This window comes from Budorcas taxicolor, chromosome 5, assembly GCF_023091745.1.
Source record: "Budorcas taxicolor isolate Tak-1 chromosome 5, Takin1.1, whole genome shotgun sequence".
In the NCBI taxonomy this organism is placed as follows: domain Eukaryota; kingdom Metazoa; phylum Chordata; class Mammalia; order Artiodactyla; family Bovidae; genus Budorcas; species Budorcas taxicolor.
The window spans coordinates 100,837,237-100,861,766 of record NC_068914.1 but is presented as its reverse complement, the minus strand read 5'-3'; the positions used below and the strand labels follow the sequence as shown (position 1 = coordinate 100,861,766).

Sequence of the window (24,530 nt, the reverse complement as noted above, 5' to 3'; positions counted from 1 at the left end):
TGGAGCCATGGACCCTGCTCACTTCTGCTCACATGAGCCCCCCAGCCTTGAGCCCCCTTTCAGGCTAAATCTCGAAAGGATCCCAATATCTGATGAGACAGAGATCCTCACTTCTTCCCTCCAGGGACGCACTTAATGAATCAGCTCATTGGCCACCTGCGACCTGAGCACCATCCCGGACTGCCCCGCCCCCACCCCAGTCTCTCCAGACCCCGCCAGAGCTCAGCCGGTCAAGGAGCCCCGGAGACAATTTCCCTTCTTTTTCATTCTTATTGTCTGCATTATCTGGCTCCAAGGAGCCCCAGTAGAGGAAAGGGAGGGGGCAGAGGGTCTAAGTACAAGCTGGTGGAAGGATGGGGGAATAGGGACCCACCCACACGATCAAACGTCTGCGAAGTCTCTTGTCATTAGTGGGCAAAGAGGCTGAGGGTGGGAGGAAGCTAACTTTGGAGAGAGTTCTGGAAAGGTTTGGGAGAAGCAAGGTCCTCTTCAAGGGTTCTTCAGTCTCCGACCCCACAGCCCATCAGGGGGTTCAGACTTGAGATCCCCCCACAAAGGTGGGCAGGTGGGGGTGGGGCCGGTGCCCATCCAGGAGGAAGAAACTGCGGCACCTCCTCATTGTACAGTCACCTCCAGGCAACGACTCCCCTTCTTCTTGCAGCTCAGCTTGCCAGTCCCACCACCCCCAGGGCCCTGGATGACCTTGACCGTCAAGCTGCCCTCCTTGAACTGCACTGAGAACCTGGAGCGGGAACAGATAGAAAGGCAAAGCTAGCGCCCTCGTCCCCTCACCCCTACTCCTGTATTTTCACAGTGGCTTCCCCTCCCCTGCTTGAGGCAAGTACATTCCCCCCTCCTACTCCCCAGCCCCCTATGCCAGCAGACTCGAGGCCACAGAGAACTTGGGTGGCCCTGACCTGACACAGTACGCTTCACTTTCTGACAGGCCAAATTTTCCCGGTCACAGTGACCACCAGCTTGGTCGTCTGCCCCAAGCCATCCCTCACCCCCGGCTCACGGCCTTACTCCTCAGTCACGGCGACCGGAAGCTGTATCTGCGTGGCATCCAGCGTAGCCCGGTATATTTTCGTCAGCAGTTCAATCACATGCTCACTGACCAGCAGCAAGTCCCCCTTGGAGCCCACAGAGGAGATCTTAGGGAGGGGAGAAAACAGCAGGGAAGGGACTCATTTTTTCTCCTAGGAGCAGCCTGGGAGATATCAAAGGCCTGGAGTGAGAGGTCTGGTCCCCCTCGCCTCCAGCTCGGCCTGGCCCAGTTATGCCCACCGTCTTCTCCAGGCTGGGCTCTGCCCCCACCTAGCTCTGATACCTCGCTCAGATGCAAGCTAAAAAGCCCATCCTTGAAGCTGGTGACCGACACCCTGGCCAAACTGTTTAGTGGGATGACAGTCTTGGCCTGAGCATTCTTGGTGTCTGTGATGATCACATGCCCCTTGGTCAGGAGGAGGATTCGAGAGGAAGTCTAGGGACAGAAGAGGAAAAGGGGAGGGAAGGTGGCGATTAGTCCTCATCCTTCCGGCGACCAGCCAGGGCTCTGGATCAGACTGCAGGGGTGGGGGAGGGGGGTTAGGGTGTGGGCCTTCACCTTGCCATTGCCCCGATTGACCTTCATCACAGTCTCAGCCATCAGAATAGGCCCTTCTTCCCCACCCTTCAGCTTCTGTAGCTTGGGGTTTCTTTGCAGCCCGATGTAGTCACCGTGAAATGGAATAGGGACACTGAGAACACACAGAAAGCATGCAGTGGAGACAAGGTCCTTACCTCGGGCCCCCAACGTCCTTGCACCTCCCCCACGGAGTTCCCATCTCAGTCCTCCCGTCTCCATCCCTCATCTTCCAGCATATCCTCTGTCTCAGTGGCTCTTAGATGTCATCCAGGACCAACATCAGCATCTCCTAGAACCTGGTTAGAAAGGCAAATTCTCCAGCCCCTCCCTAGACCTCCTAAATCAGAAACTCTGTGGAGGGCACGCAGCCATCTGGCTGTTATCCAGCCTACCAGGTGACTCCGATGCATACTGAAGTTTGAGGACTACAGCATTATCCTTCCTGGGGAAGCTTCTCTTTGCTCTTGATGAAGCTGCACAGGGTCTGGGAGGTCCTCACCTCTGGGGGTATGAAGACTTTTTGCCCTTGAACAGCTCGCTGGCACAGAGCTTCTCCCTCAGGACCTCTACCTGCTTCGGGGACAGCTGATCCCGGAATTTCTTGCACTGTGATGGGGGAGGGGAAGGAGCTAAGGTCGTGGAGGAAGAGAGCAGGGCTGGGGTGTGAGGTGGGGCGAACGCTGAGAGACATGTAAGGAGAGGTGCAGGGACTGGAAAGAGCCAGAGTTGAAAGGACAGGGAGCAGATACTTTGGAGAGGGCTGGAGGAGCACTGGGGAGGGGGGAGCTGTGGGGTGCTGGGGGAGGGAATGGAAACTATCACATTCAAGCCCCAGGAGGGCGGTGCACCCAGTGCACAGCCTCAGGCATAGCCCCAGACAGGAGTGCAAGAGTATTTCTGAACAGAACACTGTGGTAAGTGAAGTAAGCCAGATGAAAGGACAAATGTGGTGTGATTTCACGTATATGAAGTACCTAGAATAGTCAAATTCATAGAGACAGAGAGTAGATGATGAGTTCCAGGGACTGAGCGGATGGAGGAACAGAGGGTTTTCCCTTAACATGTACAGAGTTTCAGTCTGAGATGATGAAAAAAAGTATGGAGATGGATGGTGGTGATGGTCACACAGCAGTGTGAACGCCCTTAATGCCACTGAACTGTCTATTTTAAAATGGTTAAAATGGGGACTTCCCGGTGGTCCAGTAGTTGACTGCACCTTCCAGTGCAGGAGGCCCCGGTTGGATCCCTGGTCAGGAAACTAAGATCCCACATGCTGTGGGGTGTGACCAAAAGAATTTTTTTATTGGTTAAAGTGGTAAATGTTATGTTTTACCACCATAAACAAAAAAAATTTTTGGATGGAAGAGGGAGGCAGAAGAGGAAAATCAGAGGAAGGAGAAGAGAAAAAAAGACAAAGAGAAGAGTTGCCTGGGTGCCAGGAGAGCTGCCCAGGCCCCACTCACCTTCCATTGGTGGAAGAGCCTCCGGAGCTCGTGGTTGGCTGTGTTGAAGTACTTATAAGGGGCAGATGGCCACTTTTTGTCCAAGATGCTGGGAGAAGGCAAATTGTTCTTCAGCCCCAGGAGGAATTTCTGTACCTGGGTTGGGAACAAGGGGGTTGGAAGTGGGATGATGAGAAGACCTCCTGATAGGTAAACTTGCACCCAGATCCTCCCCCTTCAACGAGGAAGGCCACCACAGGGAGAAGCAGCAAGCGGAGCTGAGGAGGTGGAGGCGGGTCCACTCCCCCTCTCCTTCAGTGCGAATGTAGGCTTGAGGCTGGGCGGCAGGAGCATGAATGGGAGATGGAAGGGAGAGATGGGTTAGATCCAAGCAGATACCTTCTAACCATTTTAGTGAGGTAGGAGGGGCCAATATGAAAACTGGTCTTAATATCTTGCTCCTGCAGTTTCCTATTCTCAAGACTCTGAACTGTTTACAGGTGGCTGCCCCACTGTGTTAGCTATTGAACAGGTACCAAATCTTCCCTCCTCTCTGCTCAGTCAAGCCCAACACTGCAACCTGGCAGTGTCCTGGTTGCACTGTCTCTAGGACTCTGTTCAAAGTCCTCTACTTATAATCCAACCTCATGTCATGGGATCCCCTGTGTTACCCTGGCACACTAACCAGACTGGACTCCTTGCCCTGCCCTCTGCCCAGCCCATGTATTACCACTCTCTGCCTTAGCTAATACTGCTCTCAGCTCAACTCTGCCAACCCAGATTCTACTTTTCCTTTGAGACGGAGCTCAAAGCCCTCACAGATTCCCTGGGCCAGGGTGTCTCTCCTTTGAAGTCCCTTAGTACTTTGTCTATACTTCTGGGTTTTGTGCTACTGTTATCTGCATGGCACTCTTCCCCCTCTTCTATACAGCAAGTCTTTGGGAGTCAGGATCCCAGGTCCTGGGTGTTTTTACCATTCAACATCATTGAGAATCTGCTCTGTGCTGATACTGTTCTAAGTATGGGGACACAGCAGTCAACAGAGTGAACAGAGTCTCTTCTCACTGAGTTTATGTCCTACTGGGACTGGAGAAGGAGACAGCCCACAAGCAAATAAACACAGAACACAACATTAAAGAATTCTGTGCGCTATGATACAAAAAAAGCGGACCTGAGACAGGAATGAGAGGTAGCATATTCCAGACACAGAAGGAAAGCCAGTGCGACTGGCCTAAGCTGAGTGAGAGGAGAGAAGATCAGAAAATTGGTTGGCCAAAGACAGATCATAAAGGGCCTTGTAGGCTGTGACAGCGAATCTGGCTTTTATGTGGCGTGAAACAGAATACCATTAGAGAGTTTTAGAAGAAGAGTGACATAATCTGACTTAAGAGTTTACATTTTGATTTGTTTAATTTTTAAAATGTAATACAATTTATTTTCCTATTTTGAAAATTTTTTAATTTGCATGAAAGTTGAAAAAAGATTACAGTGAGCATCTGAATAATATATACTTCTTAACTAATTCACATACTGAGAGTACCTTACCCTATCTTTGCACTCTCTCTAACACACACTTATATTCAAATGCACATAAATATATAAATACACATATATGTACAAATCTTGGGTACTATAGCATCCTAAAGTAGGTCACAGTTATCATGACCTTTTCTCCTGAAACTTTAACACACACTTAAGTGTGTGCTTATCCCAGCTCTTACCACACACCAGCTGTGAAATGTTCATGTTGAACTCTTGTGACTCCATGGACTGTGACCTGCCAGGCTCCTCTGTCCTTGCAATTCTCCAGGCAAGAATACTGGAGTGGGTTGCCATTTCCTTCTACAGGGGATCTCCCCAACCCAGGGATCGAACCCAGATCTTCTGCATTGCAAGCAGTTATTTAATTGACTGAGCTACAAGGGTAGCCCCCTTTCTGGGCCTTAGTTTTTAACAATAAAATGGGTTTATTTTAAAGGACCATATACTTTGAATGGGCTTCCCAGGTGGCGCTAGTGGCAAGAACCCACCTGCCAATTCAGGAAACATAAAAGATACAGGTTCAATCCCTGGGTCAGGAAGATCCTTGGAGGAGGGCATGGCAACCCACTCCAGTGTTCTTGCCTGGAGAATCCTATGGACAGAGGAGCCTGGTGGGCTACAGTCCATAGGGATGCAAAGAGCCGGACACTACTGAAGTGACTTAGCATGCATACTTTGAATAAAATTCTCTGGGCGTGTTTAACTAAGCTAGGTGAGAAAACCAAGTGAAAGTGAAAGTCGGTTGGTCATTTCCGACTCTCTGTGACCCCATGAACTATACAGTCCATGGAATTCTCCAGGCCAGAATACTGGAGTGGGTAGCCTTTCCCTTCTCCAGGGGATCTTCAGGTGCTGTTTAATTGTAAATAGATTGATATAAGATTGGACCAATACTTGATATGTACAATTTTAGTATGTAAGGTTTTTGTGCTTTAAAAAAAAAGTTCAATAAATTAATTAATTAAAAATAGAATAAAATGGGGGAAATGTGAGGACCTACCTCACAGGATTGTTGAAACCATTCAAATTAATGCTTGTAAAGGGCTTAGTGTACAGTTAAGTGATCAAAAAAAAAAAAAAAAGTAGGTATTAGCATTAGTAGCATTAGCTAAGTAGGTAATAGTATAGGCAAGGTAATGGCCTAGTCAGAAACACTGGGGCAATCAGTGCCCAATGGCCCCCTGCGAGCAGAATTCCATAGTGGGTCTGATTTACTGAAATGCTGGTTTAAACCCAGCAGCTCCTGTGGTGACATTCTGCAGATGCCTGATAATACGCAGGTGAGAGTGAAGGTAGATGAGAGGTCAATCAGGTGATAAGAGCAAAATCAGATTGCAGGCTCAGGTGTGCAGCAGGAAAGCACGTACTCTGGTGAGGCAGACACGCTGGAGCCTGCCTGAGGAGAGCCCGGCACCGGAAGAGGCCCAGGAGGAAGACGACGGAGCTTCCCTGAGAGAGGGCGGAGGACACAGTGAGGAAGACTCAGGGAGGCGAGGAGGAGGCCCAGAGCCCCCATCCCTCACCTCAGCCAAGGGAACAGAGAGGAGCACCAGTGACTGCATCTCACGTCTCTGTGAGCAAAGTCAATAAGAGTCCTCACAACCGTCAATGATCAAAGCAACCGAGGTCAGTTCACAGTCACTCCAGCCCTCTGTCCAAAATTGCCTGCTCTTCTCTCTGGTATTTCCCAAGGTCTCACTGGAAGTCCTGCTCCCCCCGTCTGGTTTCCCTCCAACACTTCTCAGAAGCACCATCACTGTTGGAGATATGTCTCTGGCAATCACGCCTCTCTGTCCCCATTTTCCTCTCACTGGAAACTGTTCATAGTTTGAACCTCCAGGCCTGCTCCTGACTTCTTCCTGCTCACCCCGACCTGAGTCTTCTTGAATCAAGATCTTTCCTGAGGTTCACTTCCAGCCTCGCCTGCTACAGTGTCCGAAGAGATAGAAGGAAGATACCATTCCTCCACCATCACCCCCTCAGCCCTAAAATGAATTTCGGGAGGTTGGGTTACTTAACCCTGTGTGTGTCCTCTCTCTGCTCTTCCATGAGGCTCAGACTCTTCAACTCTCATTAACCACCCAGCCCCAGTCTCTTCTCCAGCCTGTTCACCATGGACTAGTCAGTGGATGTGCTGGGACCCCTTCCTGCCACAGGTTGCTGCACTGTCCATTCACGCCAAAACATGCTCTGATTCTATTCCTGGGTCCTAGGCACTGGGGCGCTCCTCCTACAGCCCTATCCCCTCACAGACAGAGGAGGGGCTTCCCAGGTGGCTCAGTGGTAAAGAATCCACCTGCCAAGCAGGAGACTCGGGTTCGATCCCTGGGTCAGGAAGATCCCCTGGAGAAGGAAATAGCAAGCCACTCCAGTAAACTTGCCTGGGAAATCCCATGGACAGAGGAGCCTAGTGGGCTATAGTCCACGGGGTTGCAAAGAGTCAGACAAGACTTAGCAAGTAAACAGCAGCAGCAGCAGCAGACAGAGGAGGCTCTTGGGGAAAAGCTTCAGATCACCTCATCTTGAGCCCCACACACTTCCTCTTCCCAACCTGTCCCTCCCTCCTCAATGCCCTGTTTCCTTCCTCAACCCCCACCACTTACCATGCTCTTGTAGATGAAATCCGACAAGATGAGGGCAGCCCCTGACCGGAAGTACTTTCGGTAATTCTTTCGGGCCTGGCAGGGACAAACAAGAAAGGAGCCAAAGTAAAGATAGTGAGTTCTACCTGGAAGATAGAAGATAGGCTGAGAAGAGGTTCTATTCTTTAATCACACAAAGAACAGAGTAAGGTAAAGAGCTGAGACTCTTAACTGGAGGGAGAGAGTGAAGTCACACAAGTGGGCAACCAGGAGGCCACTCAGAGCAGAAGGCAGAGCTAAGTCAGAAACACACCCAGGTATGTGTTCAGATCTCCCCAAGATGCATCCACGCTCCCGGACACACACAGAGCAGACCCAGAAACACGCCCAGACACAGACGTGCGGTCACACAGAGATGTGTCCTGGATTGGGGCAGGATCTGCTCTCTGCTACTCTTCCCCTGCCACCCCTGGGCTTCCCAGGGGGCGCTAGTGGTAAAGAACCCGCCTGCCAATGCAGGAGACATTGTGGTTTCAGCCCCTGGGTCAGGAAGATCCCCTGGAGAAGGGCACGGCAACCCACTTGAGTATTCTTACCTGGAGAATCCCCATGGACAGAGGAGCCTGGTGGGCTACAGTCCATAGGGTCTTAAAGAGTCGAACATGACACATTCTTCCCCCCACCCCAGCAGTAGCTGGCACAGGGAGCCGTGTGTGGGGATGAAACCCCTCCCCCCTCCCTATTACCTTCCACCCTCTCACAAAAGCCTGGATCAACAACGCTGACGCCTTCATCTTCCTGTAGCGTTTCTTTTGCTGTAGAAACAATGAGCCTGTTAGAGAAACTCCACCTCCCGAACCACCTCTCTACTTCCTGCTCTCATATCAGAGTGAGGGGGATAGAACTTCAGGGATAACTGGTACCATGTTGCCCCGAAACCAGGAGGATATGACGATCTGACTCTTGCGCATCAGCTGGTAGTGGGTGCGGCAGCGCCAGCCTCGGTATGTCTTCTGTATGAGCGTGGCTAACTGCTGGAGTTGAAGGCGCCTCTGCTCTTCCAAGTAGAAAAGCTGTGGAGGGGTACAGAGAGGCTGGCCTAGGGGGAACCCATGGCACCAATGGCTTCCCAGCCAGTGTTTTATTCAATCATGCCTTTGTCCTCTTAGTTTCCTCATCCGAGCATCCATTCATTTAATTATCCATACATCCATGAGCCCTAACTCTTGAGCAGGCACTGCGCTAGGACTTGGACACTCAGACAGATGACTCTCAAGGAGCCCTGCTTCAGGTAGAGGTGCTCAGACCGGCAAGGCAAGCACACCTAACTTCCGGGGCCCAGGGCAGGCGGGCTGGGGCCCCAAGGGGTCAGTTCCCAGGGATACAACCCCTGCAGAAAGACGTCCTCACCCACTATCCCTTCCAGGTTCTAGAAGTTCCCCTCACCCAGCCTCTCACTCAGGTGGGCTCTCCAACTCTTCCGCTGTCCAGCCCCACCAAACACAAGTGCCCCCTGCAACTCACAGTCTTGGGGCTTCTGATGAAGATCTTTGTCTTCCCAAAGGCCAGCTCCTCTGAGGACATGCTCAGCTCCCCCAGGACCTTCTCGACCCCCTCCCTGCCGAGTCAGGTGAAGAAAGCTGTCCAGGGGCATCCCAGGGGAGGGGCCTCTCCCAGTTTTCCTCTACCTCTTCTAAGAAGGGAGAAGAGCTTGGGGCTCAATAGACTTCAGAGCCTCTGAAAAGTCATCATTCAATTCATGTTCCCCAGTAGCCATTCGCCAAACTCTAGCAATGCCCATGGCACTCCTGAGGGGTCTCCTCCCCACAGGTTCCTTGCACTGCCCCGCCCTGCCCCTCAGTCTCCCACTGAATCTTACTGGTCTCCACCATTCCAGCGCGGCCAAGTGCTCCGGCTCAGCAATCGGTACCTTTCCAGGAAGGACCCGTAGGCCTGGCGGTAGGCATAGCCTGCCCGTCGCACCCGCACGTTCTCCAGCAGCCCCAGGTACTGAGCCTGGACATTTACCAGCTCAAAAGAGAAGTGACCTCGCTGCTGCTGCTCATTGGGCTTTATACACCTGATGAGAGGTAGGGAAAGGCCCAGGCTACAGAAGCTCCACCCTTGCCAGTGTCACCCATCCTAGTCTCTATACCCCTTGTGCTTGTGCTATGTTACTTCAATCGTGTCTAACTCTTTGCAACCCCATGGACTGTGGCCCACCAGCCTCCTCTGTCCATGGGATTCTCCAGGCAAGAATACTGGAGTGGGTTGCCATGCCGGTCTCCAGGGGATCTTCCTGGCCTAGGGATCGAACCCGCATTTCTTGCATCTCCTGCATTGGCAGGTGGGTACTTTACCACTAGTGCCACCTGGGAAGCCCACACTCCTTAGCTGAAAAATTCCAGAGAAAGCAGATACACTAGCCTTCCCAGTTTCACTCACTAGAGCATGTCGCTGCCTGACCACACTGCTCTCCCCCTTACAGGACATTTGGCTGCTCAGTGGGCTGTTCTCCATGAGGAAAGGGTTTCTGGTACCCTTATTCCAGGGAGCCCCCCTCCCCGCATGCACATGTTCTACCATGCATGGACCCTGTGCATGTCATCGCAAAAGCAGCATGTTCCCCTATGTGCCCAGCATGTCACCTGATGTAGTTGGGGTTCTTGGAATACAGGTTCTTCATGAGAGTGGTCACAGAACTCTTGAACTGGGCCCCAGCAGTTGGGGGGCGTTTGAGAGATGCCTGTTTTGGATCACCCTCAGGAAACAAGGACCGAAGGAGCGGGTGCCGGGCCTTCCACATGGCCTGGGACAAGTCTCGGAAGAGTAGGTCATTGTTCTTGTCAATGAAGCTGTTCACGTTGTAGGTCACCTGTGCAGGAACAGCACTGGTCTGGAGCTTCCGCCATACTGTCTGACGTGCACTTGGCCGTCCCAGTCTCACTGTGAATGTTCCTGGTTCCCATCCTCCCCCAGCGCCTCCCCGCATTGTCTTCAGTCTGTGCCCAGACCCTAATCTTCACCATCCAGGCCTGTCACATCACCTTGCCCGCATAGTGGCAGATGCGGAAGCAGCTGAGGCCCATGCTGTGGTCATACTGGCGCTGGGCGTTCTGGGTGACTTTGCTCTCATAGTGGCTGTGCTTGGAGAAGAGCTGGTTCAGCTTTGCTAGGAAGGTGGAGTCACTGACCACCCCAGGCCGCAGGCACTCCTCATCCAGCATGGCCAGGATGCCTCGCTGATTCTGGCCAGGGGAAGAAGAACAGCCCAACCTAGACCTTGCCCTTCAAGATGTCCACACCTCACTGCCACCCCTCTGCCCCCTCATCCTTTGCCCTCCTTACCATTCTTATCAAGTAGGGTGGGAGGGGGAGAGAGAGACAGGGGGAGGGTGTTCAAGCAGTCTGGAGTGGAAGGTCCCAGAGGTAAGAGAAGAACTTACATGCTCAATGAGGTTACAGATGATGCCATTATCAAAGTATTCCACCTTCACCCACGGTATGCCCTGGCAAGGGGAGACATGAAAAATTACATGCAGCAGGTCCAAGATGAAACTTCCAAGACCCCACCAGAACCAGGCCCCCTTTCATCCACCCCACCAAGGACCATCAGAAAGCCTTATAGTTCACAGGGTCCCTGGTGTGGTTTCTATTATACCCTCATCCCTCCAGGGTTGATGGAGAATTTGTGGGGTGGGTGGACAGATGTCTGGGAGGACCCAGAGCAGTTGGGAGAGGGGGTGTGCCATACTGCTCTGGCAACAAACCATAGAACAAAAACACTTAAGTAAACCAAAGGCTTATTATCAACCAACAAAGCTGATTGGATGCATCTTCAAAGACCTGCATTAGTGATACTCAGACTCAAGAGTTCATCCCAGTCGCTGAGAGGGCTTGTTAAAACACAGGCTTCTGGGTCTCAGCCCCAGTTTCTGACTTGGCAGGCCTGGGACAGGGCCTGCGAACTTGTCTTTCTCATATGTTCCCAGGGGCCACTGCTGCTGCTGGCTCAGGACTACACTTTCAGAACCACTGATCCACGTGATACATTGGAGCTGTATAATTTGTTTCTTAAAAAGCAAGAATGGTATAGAAGCAGAGGACCGAAAGACCATGAATCGGTCATTTAGAGATTTGCTGGGCATCAGGCCTACAGACACCCCCTGACCACCCAAGGGCCAGACCTCCCCAGTTCAGGCCACTCCCAGGTGTGGTTGGGGAACACAAGCCTTTCTCTTCTTCCCTCACAGGTCTTTAGGGAATACAGAGTGGAATTAAGTAAAGTTGCCCTCCCGCTTCATCCCCCAGATATCTCTCCCAACTGGTTAAATGAATGAGGATATCCTTACAATCCTAGGCAGCTGTAGAGAAGCATCTTTATGAACTGATATAGAAAGGTCTCTTGTTGACTGGTAAAAGCAAGATGCAGAATGGAGTGTATTTGTGGCCGCTTGAATAAATATTGTGGGAAAATGTATTTACAGATTTGCTGCGGAAGGAGGCTGACTTCAGTTGCCTCTGGATGGGAGGGAGAACTAAAAGGGGGGTGGGAGGAAGACTTTTCTTTATACACCTTTTTAAGCTTTTTGAATCTGGAAGCATGGGTGCAATTTATCTACTTGATAATATAAGTTCTTAAAGTCAAAACATAGAAAATTTTTTAAAAACCTTTGGAGTCGTGACCACATTGCCTGAAATGCTGCCACAGCAGGTTCCTGAGTTCACAAGGAACATCCCTGGGAGGGCTTTGATGAGTGAGACACAGCCATTCACACTTTGGAGTGAATTAGCTCCATCAGAGAGCTTTTCTAACACTTAGCCACAGAAAAATGGGGACCAGGGGAAGGAGTGTGGAAATTTTGAGCCACAGGGCACTTATGAAGAGGAAGTCTGGGATCGGACTGCTACAAAAGACGACAGCGACATCAGTCCAGCCTGGAGGAGACAAAGGATTCTGATGTCAGAGAAGGGCACCAAAAGGGACGGGTAGGGTGGCAAGCCCAGGAGAAATGCGCCTTCTGAATGCGGCTCACAGTCCGCCCTGGGCCAAGCACAGCTGTCACTTCACTCCTGTCAGAACTCTTTCCACTCCCACCTAGCCCTGACATCCTCCCATCAATCTGCCCCCTTCCTCGCCTGGCCTGCAGTGGAAGGGCGGGGGGACTGGGGATGGAGAGCAGAGAATTAGGGCTTCTTGGTAATGCTGGCATATTCAGCTGTGCAAGGGAAACTTTCTGTCCTTAGTGTTCCCATCTGGGGACAATTGAGAGGAAACTGTGACAAAGGAGAAAAAGGTCTGGCATATGCCTTACATCATCTGAGAGAAAGGCAAGCAGGAAGGCTTCATTTACCTCTCTCTTATATTCTTCTTGCTCCTCTTTCAGTGTCATCTCTATGAACACCTGCTGTAGCTTCTCATTGCAGTAGTTGATCACAAATTGCTCAAAGCTATTATCCTGAGGTGGGTACACAGGTTAGAGAGAGAGACCAGCTCAGCACAAAACGCTTCCTCCATCTCAGCCTGACCTCCCCTCTCCCATAGCCCGCTTCGAGCTTGCCACCCCTCACCCCCAGGAAGCAGGGTGCTAAGGTTGCTGGAGCTCTCTCACCTCTAATATTTCAAAGCCATAGATATCCAGAACCCCCATGACCTTCCTCTTCTCCCCAGTACTCACCTGGAGAGGAGGGAAAGATACATCTGAGGACCAGCCCTCTGCACATGTGCCTAGGCCCCTCTGGATGGATGAGAGTGAAGCAGGGGGCAGACAGCACTTGAGTGAACTTGACCATGCTGGAGAGGAGTTGGGGTGATTTCACGCTCCCTTTTCCTCTATAGGCTGAAGGACCAGCCAAGAGGGAGGGAAGGAGGGAAGGGAAGATGCAAATAGATTCCAAGAAAATGCTCCCATGGCACAAAGTAGAAAAACATGAAAATCCCAGGAAAATAACCATCCCTTATATGTGTAGACCGTTTTACAAAAAAATCCTCAGATCTTGTTTCGTTAATCTGTATATCCCTATAAGGTGTGATGATTCCCTTTCTACAGATAAAAAAAATCAAACTTCAAAAGAGCTAAGAGACTTCCCTGGTCCAGGGGTTAAGACTCCATGCTTCCACAGCAAGGCGTGCAGGTTCAATACCTGCTAGGGGCAGGAGGGTGGAGGGGGAAGCCAGAGGGGACTAAAATCCCACATGCTGCACAGCGTAGCCAAACAACTGCCAAATCTGGATTCAAATCTATTTTACCCTGCCGCCTTCCAGTAACAGCTTCTAAATTGATGGCACTTTTGCATATGTAATTTTTATTTTTTTATTTTTGTAATTTTTAAACAATAGCTCTACTTTGGCCTAATTTGTACACCATAAAATTTACCCTTTAAATGTATACAATTCAGTGATGTGGTTGCTTTTTTTTTAGTATATTCAAAAAGTGTACAACCATCACCACTAAATTCCAGAGTATTTTCATCACCCCCAAATGAAATACTGTACATGGACCCATTGGCAGTCACTCCCTATTCCTCTGGTAACCATGGACCTACTCCCCATCCATATGGATTTGCCTATTCTGGACATTTTATATAAATGGAATTACATAAAATGTAGCCTTTTGGGTCTGGCTTCTTTCACGCAACATGTTTCCAAACTTCATCCATGTTGAGCTTGTATCAGTACCTCATGCCTTTTCATAGCCACATAATATACCACTGTATGGATACACCACATTTTGTTTATCCATTCATCAGATGATGTGCATTTGGGTTGTGTCCACTTCTTGGCTATTATGACTAATGCCCCTATGAGCATTCACGCACAAGCTTTTATGTGGACATGTTTTCCATTCTCTTGGATATATACCTAGGAGTAGAATTCCTGGATTATATGGTAATCACGTACACAATTTTATCTGATCATCACTGATGGTTTAGTTGTTAAGTTGTGTAGGACTCTTGTGACCCCATGGCTGTAGCCCGCTAGGCTCCTCTGTCTGTAGGATTTTCCAGGCAAGAACACTGGAGTGAGTTGCCATTTCTTTCTCCAGGGGATCTTCCCTACCCAGGGATCTAACCTAGGCCCTCTGCACTGCAGGCAGATTCTTTACCGAACAAGCTACCAAGGAAGCACTTAATTTAGTGATCCTCACTAAATCCTGGGAAACACGTAAATATTAGTGTCCATTTCCCAAATCAGGAAACTGAGGCTCAGAATCTTTGTGCAGCTGATAGAGAATCCAGATAGTTGAATTAAAAAAAAAAAAAAGAGGTATTTCCAAAATAACACAAATTCAAAAATAAGTAGATAAAAGAAAACACGCTATCATTCTTCCTCGGTCTGTCTCAGAACCCAAGGCACAGGGCAGGCAGAGGAGATCATTGAGGAAGGAGGGCAATCTCTCACCTTGATACTCTCGTTGATTCGATTCACTAACCAGTTGAAAAGGCGGCTGTAGATGTTCTTAGCCAGAGCATCCCGGGCATACTGAGCCTGGAGGGTGGGGCTGCTGGTTAGTGTGACTGCCACAGAACAGACTTAGAACCCAGCCTCCTCCCCGAGAGCCCCTCACCTGGACGACGTTCAGTGCAGTGACCACCTTTTCTTTGGCTGTTTCCATGGTTCTTGAACACAAAGCTCTCTCTAGTTCCCCTGAATTCAAACCCACCAATTCCCCAATTTCTTGAACACCTGGGAGTGATGAGGAAATACAACATGGCCTGAGAGAGGGTTTACTCCCAGGGGAGGAGTGGGGGTTGACGCGTGAAACTGCTGGGGGCCTGCTGATCCTGAGTCTTACTGGGAAAGTCCTTAGAGCCCATCCAGAATATGGCCTTGGAGGGACATCTGGGGAGGAGGAGGAGAAAAGGGAGATCTTGGCACTTTGTGTGTATCATCTCCTTTAATATGAGAATCTCCTGAAATGAGTGTAATTATCCCATTTATGCAAAGAATCCACTGATAATTCAGAGAGTCCCAGAACCAAGGTCTATGAAATATCCACACTTCATTCCAATTTGTCTCACAGGGTGTTCTGAATAAGTATGTTTGGGGAGGATCTTCTGAGTGGGCAGAGGGGGACTTAATCAGAGTGAAGTCTATCATGCTGAAGACGGTGGGAGAATAGAAATTGCAGTAGGAGATTCAGGGAGCTGGCTGGGTGCAGACCTCTCCCATCACGGATGCCACTTGCTGGTACCCCATTGGCCTGGAACTCGTTGACCAGTTCCACGTTCCCCAGCTTCAGCACCAGGGCCGCCACCTCTAGCACCTGCCGAATCTCCTCCTCAGAGAAGCCGATCACAGTCATTGCACTCTAGGAAAGAAAGGAGAATCGGAAGCCGAACTTCAGGCCAGTCCAATGCCTGCCTCCCTTCCCAAAGCCAGAGCCTGGACTCAGGGCATGGCCTAATGGCCCATCCTGGGTACCCACCTGGAGGACCTTGAAGTTGGCATCATCATCCATGCCATCCACCCTGGATGTGTCCGGGTTCAGGTAGGCATAGCCGCCTGTGTCCCGCTCAAGCTTCAGGGCCTCTGCAAGGACCAGCATGAGGGAAAAGGGTCAGTACACGGGCTCTCTGAGTCCTCCAACCTTGACCCTCATGGCCCTTTCTCTAGGTTGGTTCATTCATTTATTCAGAGGAGCCATTTTTGTTTTAGGTTCTCCCTGTGTCTTCTTTGTGTTGGGATCATTAATTCTTATGATTATAGACTAGTTTTTTAAGCTGTATCTAGGGTTTGCAAGTGAAAGTCACTCAGTCATGCCCAACTCTTCACAACCCCATGGACTATACAGTCCATGGAGTTCTCCAGGCCAGAATACTGGAGTGGGTAGCCTTTCCCTTCTCCAGCGGATCTTCCCAACCCAGGAATCGAACCAGGGTCTCCTGCATTGCAGGTGGATTCTTTACCAGCTGAGCTACCAGGGAAGTGGGTGTTCATAATCCTTGAGGTTTTCCCCAACTTTTATGAAAGAAAAGCCCCATTCTACTCTTCTCTCCACCCTCAGGGTTCTAAACAATAAAACCAGAAAAGCAAACCTTCCATGCTACTCAGTTCTCAGTGGTTCTGGGAGAACAACGGCGAGGAAAGAAGGGTGAGCACCTATCTCCCACCCACCCCCAGCCTCCACACGTTGCCCATTGCCCAGGTGGGGGCATTCATTATTTGTTCACAAAACACCAACCAAATGGCAGACACTATGTTCCTCAAACCAGACCCTCTTTTGGAAGGTTTTCTCAGATTGGGGCTGAGCCAAATGGCTCTCCTGTGTTCCACATGGTGCATCCCTACCCCAGACTACATATCATGGATTAGGTTTTGGGGTTTTTTCCTGTTCCTCTTACCAATGAACAGGTTGTGTGTTGGGACTGTGTTTTTCATCTTCATATTCTGCGTGCCTGACTGGCATGCAAGAACTTTCTTTTAATAAATGAATCAAGGGAATGGACAAAGCCATTCAGAGATGGGAAAGAATGAGTTAATCATAGAGCTTGAATAGTATCAGTTATCTGTTACTCAAAAGATCTGAGAATTAGAGAGTGACTCTCAAAGTAGAGTTTAATGGCAGCTTCCCCTGAGACAAAAATTTTGAAACAGGAGGCTGATAAAGAGGGGTGTCTGGAAGGAGAATGAGTCAGAAAGGCCCTGGGATGATGACACCAGGAAGGGAGGCCCCACCCGGCCTCAAACCAATGAGCAAGAATCAGCCAGAGCAAGACTCCAGTGTCTGATTCAGACAAATTGAATACAATCAAGACTATTAAATCAGGAGGGAAGATGATACCTGTGGGGGCTCTTAAACCATAGAGATCTCCAGGAGGGTGAGAGGAGGCAGGCACAAGTCTCGCACAGAATACCCAGAAATCAAAGCCATAAGTCCTTAGGCGTCAGATACCCACAGTGCCCACAGCCAGAGGTGGGATTTAGAGAGGAAACTCTGGCAGGGCTTAAAGTCCCATCAGACCCTGCAGTAAGGCCCAGCCAGCATCCAGGCTGAGATGGTCTCTTCCCTAAGAAAAAGCATGGTGCTCCACGACTTCTGCACCTATAGCCAACTGCACAACATATTGGCAACAGCCACACTGCACTGTGATGTATCTGCTCACATATCTGCCATCCCTAGAAGAAGACTTCTTCAAGGACAAGGTCCATGTCTTACTCAACTCTGTATCCTTAGAAGCTAGCAGGATGGTCAAGCATACTAGATGTTCAAGAGGTATTTGATGAATGAATGAATGGAACCTCCATAGAACTATCCAAGAAAAAAAAAACCAAGGACAAGGTCATGGGTGAGACAGATATAGACCCAAAACAACTTCAACTAGAGCTCAATGGAAGTTCTTGAATACTTATAACATCCTGTCCGATCTCCTGCTGAGCTGTGGATAAAGTCCCTTAAATTAAAGGTAGAAAAGCATGGCAGATGGAAATAGGTGTTGTTTTTGAAGCCAGCTTGGGGGAAAAGAGGAGATTTTGTCGCTAAATCGTGTCTGACTCTCTGTGACCCCTTGGATTGTAGCCTGCTGGGCTCCTCTGCCATGCAGTTTCCCAGGCAAGAACACTGGAGTGGATTGCCATTTCCTTCTCCAGGGACTCTTCCTGACCCAGGGACTGAATCTCTGTTTTTTGCATCTCCTGCATTGGCAGGCAGGTTCTGTACCACTAGCGCCACCCAAGAAGCCAGGATGGGTCATGGTGGAGTGTTCTGACAAAATGTGGTCCACTGGAGAAGGGAATGGCAAACAACTTCAGCATCCGTGCCTTGAGAACCCCATGAAGAGTATGAAAAGGGAAAAAGATATGAAATTGAAAGATGAACTCCCCAGGTCGGTAGCTACCCAATATGCTACTGGAGAAGAGTAGAGAAATAACTCCAGAAAGAATGAAGAGATGGACCCAAAACAAAAACAACACCCAGTTGTTGATGCGCTGGTGATAGAAGTAAAGTCCAATGCTGTAAAGAGCAATCTTGCATAGAAATCTGAAATGTTAGGTCCATGAATCAAGGTAAATTAGAAGTGGTCAAACAGGAGATGGCAAGAGTGAACATCAACATTTTATGAATCAGTGAACTAAAATGCACTGGAATGGGCGAATTTAACTCAGATGACCATTATATCTACTACTGTGGGCAAGAATTTCTTAGAAGAAATGGAGTAGCCCTCATAGTCAACAAAAGAGTCTGAAATGCAGTTCTTGGGTTCAATCTCAAAAACAACAGAATGATCTCTGTTCGTTTCCAAGGCAAACCATTTGATATCACAGTAATCCAAGTCTATGCCCCAACCAGTAAAACTGAAGAAGCTGAAGTTGAATGGTTCTATGAAGATTTTCTAGAACTAACACCCAAAAAAGATGTTCTTTTCATTACCAGGGACTGGAATGCAAAAGTAGGAAGTCAAGAGATACCTGGAGTAACAGGCAAATTTGGCCTTGGAGTACAGAATGAAGCAGGGAAAATGCTAATAGAGTTTTGCCAAGAGAAATCACTGGTCATAGAAAACACCCTCTTCCAACAACACAAGAGAAGACTCTACACATGGACATAACCAGATGGTCAACACTGAAATCAGATTGATTATATTCTTTGCAGCCAAAGATGGAGAAGCTCTATACAGTCAGCAAAAACAAAACTGGGAGCTGACTGTGGCTCAGATCATGAACTTCTTATTCCCAAATTCAGACTTATATTGAAGAAAGTAGGGAAAACCACTAGACCATTCAGGTATGACCTAAATCAAATCCCTTATGATTATGCAGTGGAAGTGAGAAATAGATTCAAGGGATTAGATCTGATAGAATTCCTGAAGAACTATGGATGGAGGTTCGTGACATTGTATAGGAGGCAGTGATCAAGACCATCCCCAAGAAAAACAAATGCAAAAAGGCAAAATGCTTTTCTGAAGAGGCCTTACAAATAGCTGAGAAAAGAAGAGAAGCTAAAGGCAAAGGAGAAAAGGAAAGATATACCCCTTTGAATGCACAGTTCCAAAGAATAGCAAGGAGAAATCAGAAAGCCTTCCTCAGTGATAGATGCAAAGCAAAAGAGGAAAACAGTGGAATGGGAAAGACTAGATATCTCTTTGAGAAAATTAGAGATACCAAGGGAACATTTCATGCAAAGATGGGCACAATAAAGGACAGAAATGATATGGACCTAACAGAAGCAGAAGATATTAAGAGGTAGCAAGAATACACAGAAGAACTATACAAAAAAGATCTTCATGACCCAGATAACCACAATGGTGTGATCACCCACCTAGAGGCAGACATCCTGGAATGTGAAGTCAAGTGGGCCTTAGGAAGCATCACTACGAACAAAGCTAGTGGAGGTGATGGAATTCCAGTTGAGCCATTTCAAATCCTAAAAAATGATGCTGTGAAAGTGCTTCACTCAATATGCCAGCAAATTTGGAAAACTCAGCAGTGGCCACAGGACTGGAAAAGGTCAGTTTTCATTTCAATTGCAAAGAAAGGCAATGCCAAAGAATATTCAAACTACCACACAATTGCACTCATCTCACACACTAGCAAAGTAACGTCCAAAATTCTCCAAGCCAGGCCTCAACAGTACGTGAACCATGAACTTCCAGATGTTCAAGCTGAATTTAGAAAAGGCTGAGGAACCAGAGATCAAATTGCCAACATCTGCTGGATCATCAAAAAGCAAGAGAGTTCCAGAAAAACATCTACTTCTGCTTTATTTTCTACATCAAAGTCTTTGACTATGTGGATCACAACAAAGTGCAGAAAATTCTTCAAGTGATGGGAATACCAGACCACCTTACCTGACTCCTGAGAAATCTGTATGCAGGTCAAGAAGCAACAGTTCTAACAGTTAGAACAATTAAAACAGACTGGTTCCAAATCAGGAACAGAATATGTCAAAGCTGTATATTGTCACCCTGTTTATTTAACTTATATGCAGAGTACATCATGCACAATGCCAGACTGGATGAAGCACAAGCTGGAATCAAGATTGCCGGGAGAAATGTCAATAACCTCAGACACACAGATGACAACACCCTTACGTCAGAAAGTGAAGAAGTACTAAAGAGTCTCTTGATGAAAGTGAAAGAGGAGAGTGAAAAAGTTGGCCTAAAACTCAACATTCAGAAAACTAAGATCATGGCATCTGGTCCTATCACTTTAAGGCAAATAGATGAGGAAATAATGGAAACAGTGAGACTTTATTTGGGGGGGGGGCTCTAAAATCACTGTGAATGGTGACTGCAGCCATGAAATTAAAAGATGCTTGCTCCTTGGAAGAAAAGCTATGACCAACCTAGACAGTATATTAAAAAGCAGAGACATTACTTTGCCAACAAATGTCTGTCTAGTTAAAGCTATGGTTTTTCCAGTAGTTATGTGTGGATGGGAGAATTGGACTTTAAAGAAAGCTGAGCGCCAAAGAATTGATGCTTTTAAACTATGATGTTGGAGAACACTCTTGAGAGTACCTTGGACTGCAAGGAGATCAAAACAGTCAATCCTAAAGGAAATCAGTCCTGCATATTCTTTGGAAGGACTGATGCTGAAGCTAAAATTCCAATATTTTGGCCACCTCTTGCAAAGAACTGATTCTCTAGAAAAGACCCTGATGCTGGGAAAGATTGAAGGCAGGAGGAAAAGGGGACGACAGAGAATGGGATGATTGAATGGCATCACCGACTTGACGGACATGAGTTTGAGCAAGCTCTGGAAGTTGGTGAAGGAATGATAGGAAAAGCTGGAGAGCTGCAGTCCATGGGATGAAAGAGTCAGGCACTACTGAGTAACTGAACTGAATTGGGGAAAAAGGAATCAAGGCAGTTCAGAGAAATAAGAGTGGTGAAGAGGTAAGAAGGCTTATTCCTAGACTAAAATCCCAGAAAAGGAAGAGAACACAGATGTCTAGGGATTTGTTCCCAACAGTAGGTGGGTGAGAATCAGGGTAGGACTGCCCTGAGAGTCAAGGGAAGATGGCTTTAGGGATCCAGAGGGGCCAGGGGTTCTGGGGCTTGAATGGAGGCTGAGGATGTTCTGCTGCATGTCAGGTTCTGGCACGTACTCAGTAGCTGTGCGTCTGCTCCCGCCAGGAGCTGATAGAAGATGTGGAAGTTCCTTTCTCCTTCAAGTTGCTTCACCACACGGGATTTCTCAAGCAGATCTGACAGAAAATTCGAAAATAATGTTCTGAGGATCTGGGAGGTACCACAACTTCCTTCTAATTCTGTCCTAATCCCTGGTGTTCCCAGTGGTTAGGAAGCCTGTTAGTCTAAACTTCCTCCTTCCTACAGCAGTAGATTAGCAGAAAGGGACACCATGGGACATGCGGGAGAGGGGGTAAGTGGGATGGGAGACACGTACAGTTTGTGATGACGCCACCGAGGGGGGATCCCTTGAAGTCAAACTCAATATCCATGTATTTTCCCTTCAGAGAGCAGAGAGAGACTTGGCTTCCGCCTTTCCTCAACACCCTGTCCAGGAGGCATCTGGGCCATGTTCTTCCCTCTCAAGACCCCACACCCTCTTGTCCCAGGCCAAGGAGATGTTCACTCACAAATCGAGAGGAGTTGTTGTTGCGAATGGTCTTGGCGTTGCCAAAAGCTGTGGAGATGAGGGGAGAAGGAGTTAGGTGGCTGAGGGCAGAAGAAGGACTTCAGGGACAGGAAGGGGTTAGGTCCTCCAGCCATCAGGCCAGTCTCAGATTTTTCAGGCTGAACATGAACAGTGATCTCGGGAACACGGGGGATGGTAGGGTGGGGGTGGGGATGGAGAGGACAGAGACTGGGCTCCTCACCCTCCAGCACTGGGTTCGACTGAAGCAGTTGCTCCTTCACAGAGTTCACCTGCTCCCCTTTCCCGCAGACAGCAGCCACGTAAGACATCACTAGCTTACTAGCCTCTGCAAGAGAAACCCCCGCATGGATCCCCACCACTGCCCTTAATCTCCCTCATTGCAGCACCTCACACCACTCAGAAAAACCCAGGAAGGAATTTCAGGGTCTGGGGGCAGGACTGGCTCTGTCTTGGAGAGAGACAAGGGGGCAGTTCCAGCAGCAACCCCACGGCTTCCCCGCCCCCCCTCACCCGGCACCTCACCGGTCTTCCCAGCTCCACTCTCGCCGGTAATGAGGATACACTGGTCTCGGTCCTGGTCCCTCAGTGACTGGTATGCCATATTTGCCAGTGCATAGCTTGCAGGGAGGAAGTGGGTGATGACTAGTGTGGGGTCAGTTCAAGACACCATCTTTCACTCGATCCCCAGACTCATGCGCCCTCCCCACTTGGACCAGACCATGGCAAACAACAGGCCTAGTAAGGGGCCTCCAAGGGCCAGGGAGGAAGGGGCAGCGGGAGAGCCTCCTTCAGGAGAAAGGATAGAGGAAATGAGGATGTCTCATCATGGCGAGCTGGGCCCTGCCACCTTCCCTTGGTCCCTCTACTCACATATGGGGCTTCAGCTCGTAGAATGTATAGTCCCGGTATTTGGCAACAAACTCCAGGTCATAGATGGGCAGTTGTTGGTAGGGATTCATTGAGACCAACACGTTCCCAATGTAGGTCTGCAGTTGTGGGAGATGATGGAGTGAGCCAGGGTGGGTCTGGGAAAGGCCCAAGAACTCTCTGGCCACACATCCACAGCCGGGGGCACCCACGGGCACTCACATAAATCTCCTTCTTTTCATAGCGCAGCTGGAGGTTCCTGATCAGAGACTCCTGCTCCAGGGGTTCCAGGAGCACAAGGTCTTCCACCCCCACAGAACCTTCCAGAAGAGTCATGTCCAGAGGAGCTATTGGTCCTGGAATCAGTTTGTTGGTGTCTCCTCAGCTTTCACAGCCAGTAACTATTTAGGGGAGGAAGGCAGAGGACCTAAGAGAGCCTTCCCCTCCCCCCAGTCCTGGCCCTGGAGAGAGCCCCTGGCCAGCTGAAAGAGGACTCCAGACCAGCCCAAGCTAAGTGTGGAGATTGCAGGGAAGCCGGGGATGGGAGGGATCCTCTGCTCCCTGAATTAGGGTTGGTGGGAGTGAGGCGGGACCACCTGCCTCCAACCACCAGGGTAAAGAAGGGCCCCAGTAGGGGGAACATCCTTGTGCTGCCGGGGAGAGGGTTGGGGAGGAAAAGGAAGCAAAGTTCATGCCACAGCCAGGCACCGGAGGCTCCCTCCCTCCAGCACTGAGGCCCTGGCCCAGGTCCAGTTTCCCTGACTCTGTGCCCCATCTCCCTCCCAACTCCTTGCCTCTCACAGCCCCTGTTTCCTCACCCGGCACACCCATACTCATTTCCAAAGTTGCTCCAAAGTTTTCCTTCCCCTCTCATTGTTACAGTGAGATTCAGTTTTTAAACAGGGCCTGGACAAGGTGATGAGCCCCAGGACAGAGGCAGGAGCTCCTCCGTTAAAGGCTGGAGTGCCCCAAAGAAAATGAAAATGAGATTTGTTTTCCCCAGCAAGCAAGCAGTTATCGGGAACTTTGGATGGGCCTCCACGTCTGTCCCCGTTTTTCTATCTCGATCCCCAACGTTTACATCCATGCCCTTAAGCTTCTGGCATGGACTCTGCCCCAGAGGGACACACCTAGCTTTTTAGTAACTGGTGGGGATGAGTAAGGAAGAGCAGAGTGAGAGAGGCTCAGCCCCACACAGTAGGCTCGTAGCAGGTGCTCCCTAAGGAGGAGACCCAACCCTCCTCAGCCTTTCCTGTGGGACTGAGCAGGCGGGGTGCCCTGGTGCAGGACAAAACTATTAGTACAATGGTCAGTGACACTCCCTAACAGGAATGAAACAGCCATATCCTCCCCTCCCGCATCGCTGAACCTGAGTGGGGGAAGGGAGGAGAGCCAGAAGAACAGTGGGGCAGAAAGGGAGCAGAGGCTGCCTTCTCCCTCCACTCTGCCTCTCCAAGCTCCAGGAAAAGTGAGCACTTATCACTTCCTGTAAAGACAACTGAGGGAGCTATGAGGATACTGATTACAGCAGCCAACAGCAATCAGGTAGTAAACACTATGGGCCAGGCAGGCTCTAAAGACTTTACACATCCTCATCCAGTACTCTTGCCTGGAAAATCCCACGGATGGAGGAGCCTGGTAGGCTGCAGTCCACGGGGCTGCACAGAGTCGGACACGACTGAAGCGACTTAGCAGCAGCAGCAGCATTCATTTGCTGCTTACAATATCTCCAGGAAGCAGATACTATCATCGCCCCACATCTTCTAGATTTGAGAAAAAGTTAAGATTTTAAATAACTTGGCAGGCAAGCTAAGAAGCAGAAGCAGGGCTGGGAAGAAGGCATCTTTGGATTTAGATTTGAAAGGAATGAGAATAAGATTGGTTGGAGGCTGGGGGGCAGGGAAGAA

At 49.3% G+C, this 24,530-nt stretch overlaps 1 protein-coding gene across 1 annotated transcript; it reads right to left on the bottom strand.

Annotated features, from left to right (window-relative positions):
* Positions 1 to 615: 615 nt before the first annotated feature.
* On the bottom strand, positions 616 to 22,968 carry MYO1A (myosin IA). Its single transcript, XM_052641033.1, has 27 exons — positions 22,846 to 22,968; positions 22,627 to 22,742; positions 22,279 to 22,373; positions 21,977 to 22,081; positions 21,737 to 21,783; positions 21,544 to 21,607; positions 21,245 to 21,343; positions 15,623 to 15,726; positions 15,358 to 15,505; positions 14,762 to 14,880; positions 14,596 to 14,682; positions 12,806 to 12,871; positions 12,548 to 12,652; positions 10,640 to 10,702; positions 10,241 to 10,441; positions 9,842 to 10,068; positions 9,073 to 9,273; positions 8,718 to 8,811; positions 8,117 to 8,266; positions 7,940 to 8,008; positions 7,215 to 7,289; positions 3,091 to 3,225; positions 2,127 to 2,233; positions 1,607 to 1,739; positions 1,331 to 1,483; positions 1,027 to 1,154; positions 616 to 742 (listed from the first exon to the last, which is right to left on the bottom strand). Exons 1-27 carry the CDS (start codon positions 22,957 to 22,959, stop codon positions 616 to 618), a joined length of 3,132 nt encoding a protein of 1,043 aa, XP_052496993.1. The 5' UTR covers positions 22,960 to 22,968.
* Between the last annotated feature and the right edge of the window lie 1,562 nt (positions 22,969 to 24,530).

What these genes read in the sequence shown, in the direction of transcription:
- MYO1A (XM_052641033.1), bottom strand. Translation starts at nt 22,959, where the DNA reads ATGACTCTTCTGGAAGGTTCTGTGGGGGTGGAAGACCTTGTGCTCCTG. An exon ending in ACAACAACTCCTCTCGATTT is followed by an intron (nt 21,608 to 21,736) that starts GTGAGTGAACAT and finishes TGCTCTCTGAAG; the next exon opens with GGAAAATACATGGATATTGA. An exon ending in GAATCAACGAGAGTATCAAG is followed by an intron (nt 12,872 to 14,595) that starts GTGAGAGATTGC and finishes CCTCCTCTCCAG; the next exon opens with GTGAGTACTGGGGAGAAGAG.